Source organism: Pterocles gutturalis, unplaced genomic scaffold (genome assembly GCF_000699245.1).
Source record: "Pterocles gutturalis isolate BGI_N339 unplaced genomic scaffold, ASM69924v1 scaffold25195, whole genome shotgun sequence".
Classification (NCBI taxonomy): domain Eukaryota; kingdom Metazoa; phylum Chordata; class Aves; order Pterocliformes; family Pteroclidae; genus Pterocles; species Pterocles gutturalis.
In genome coordinates this window covers 1-267 of record NW_010146557.1, presented here as the reverse complement: position 1 = coordinate 267, position 267 = coordinate 1, and the positions used below count along the sequence as shown (strand labels likewise).

The following is a 267-nucleotide window of genomic DNA, read 5'->3' as shown; positions in this document are numbered from 1 at the left end:
GACGCAGTTTGCCCCAAAAAGCCTCCCAATCCCCCCGCCGCTTCTGGTCACAGCCACAGGCCTGCAGCTTGCCCAGGGCGCAGGCGTTGGAGACGGCATGCACCACGCCAGCCGCCGCGATGGCATAGGCAAAGGCGCTCTCCCGAAAGCCTGCGAAGGAGGAGAGAGAGGGGCTCAGGCTGAGGGCTGCATGAGCCCAGGGCGTAGGGAGCCAGAGGTTCAGCTTGTGCCTTGCCTTGTCCTGATGCACTAGCTCCCACCCAGACC

At 65.2% G+C, this 267-nt stretch overlaps 1 protein-coding gene across 1 annotated transcript in view; it reads right to left on the bottom strand.

Annotated features, from left to right (window-relative positions):
* The window catches only part of LOC104470752 (protein Wnt-10a-like), a gene marked incomplete at both ends in the record, with an annotated part of 5,083 nt that extends 4,933 nt beyond the window's left edge, over positions 1-150 (bottom strand). The window contains one exon of the mRNA XM_010085788.1: positions 4-150. Coding sequence (XP_010084090.1) covers positions 4-150 — 147 coding nt within the window. The remainder of the gene's footprint in view (positions 1-3) is intronic.
* Positions 151-267: the final 117 nt, after the last annotated feature.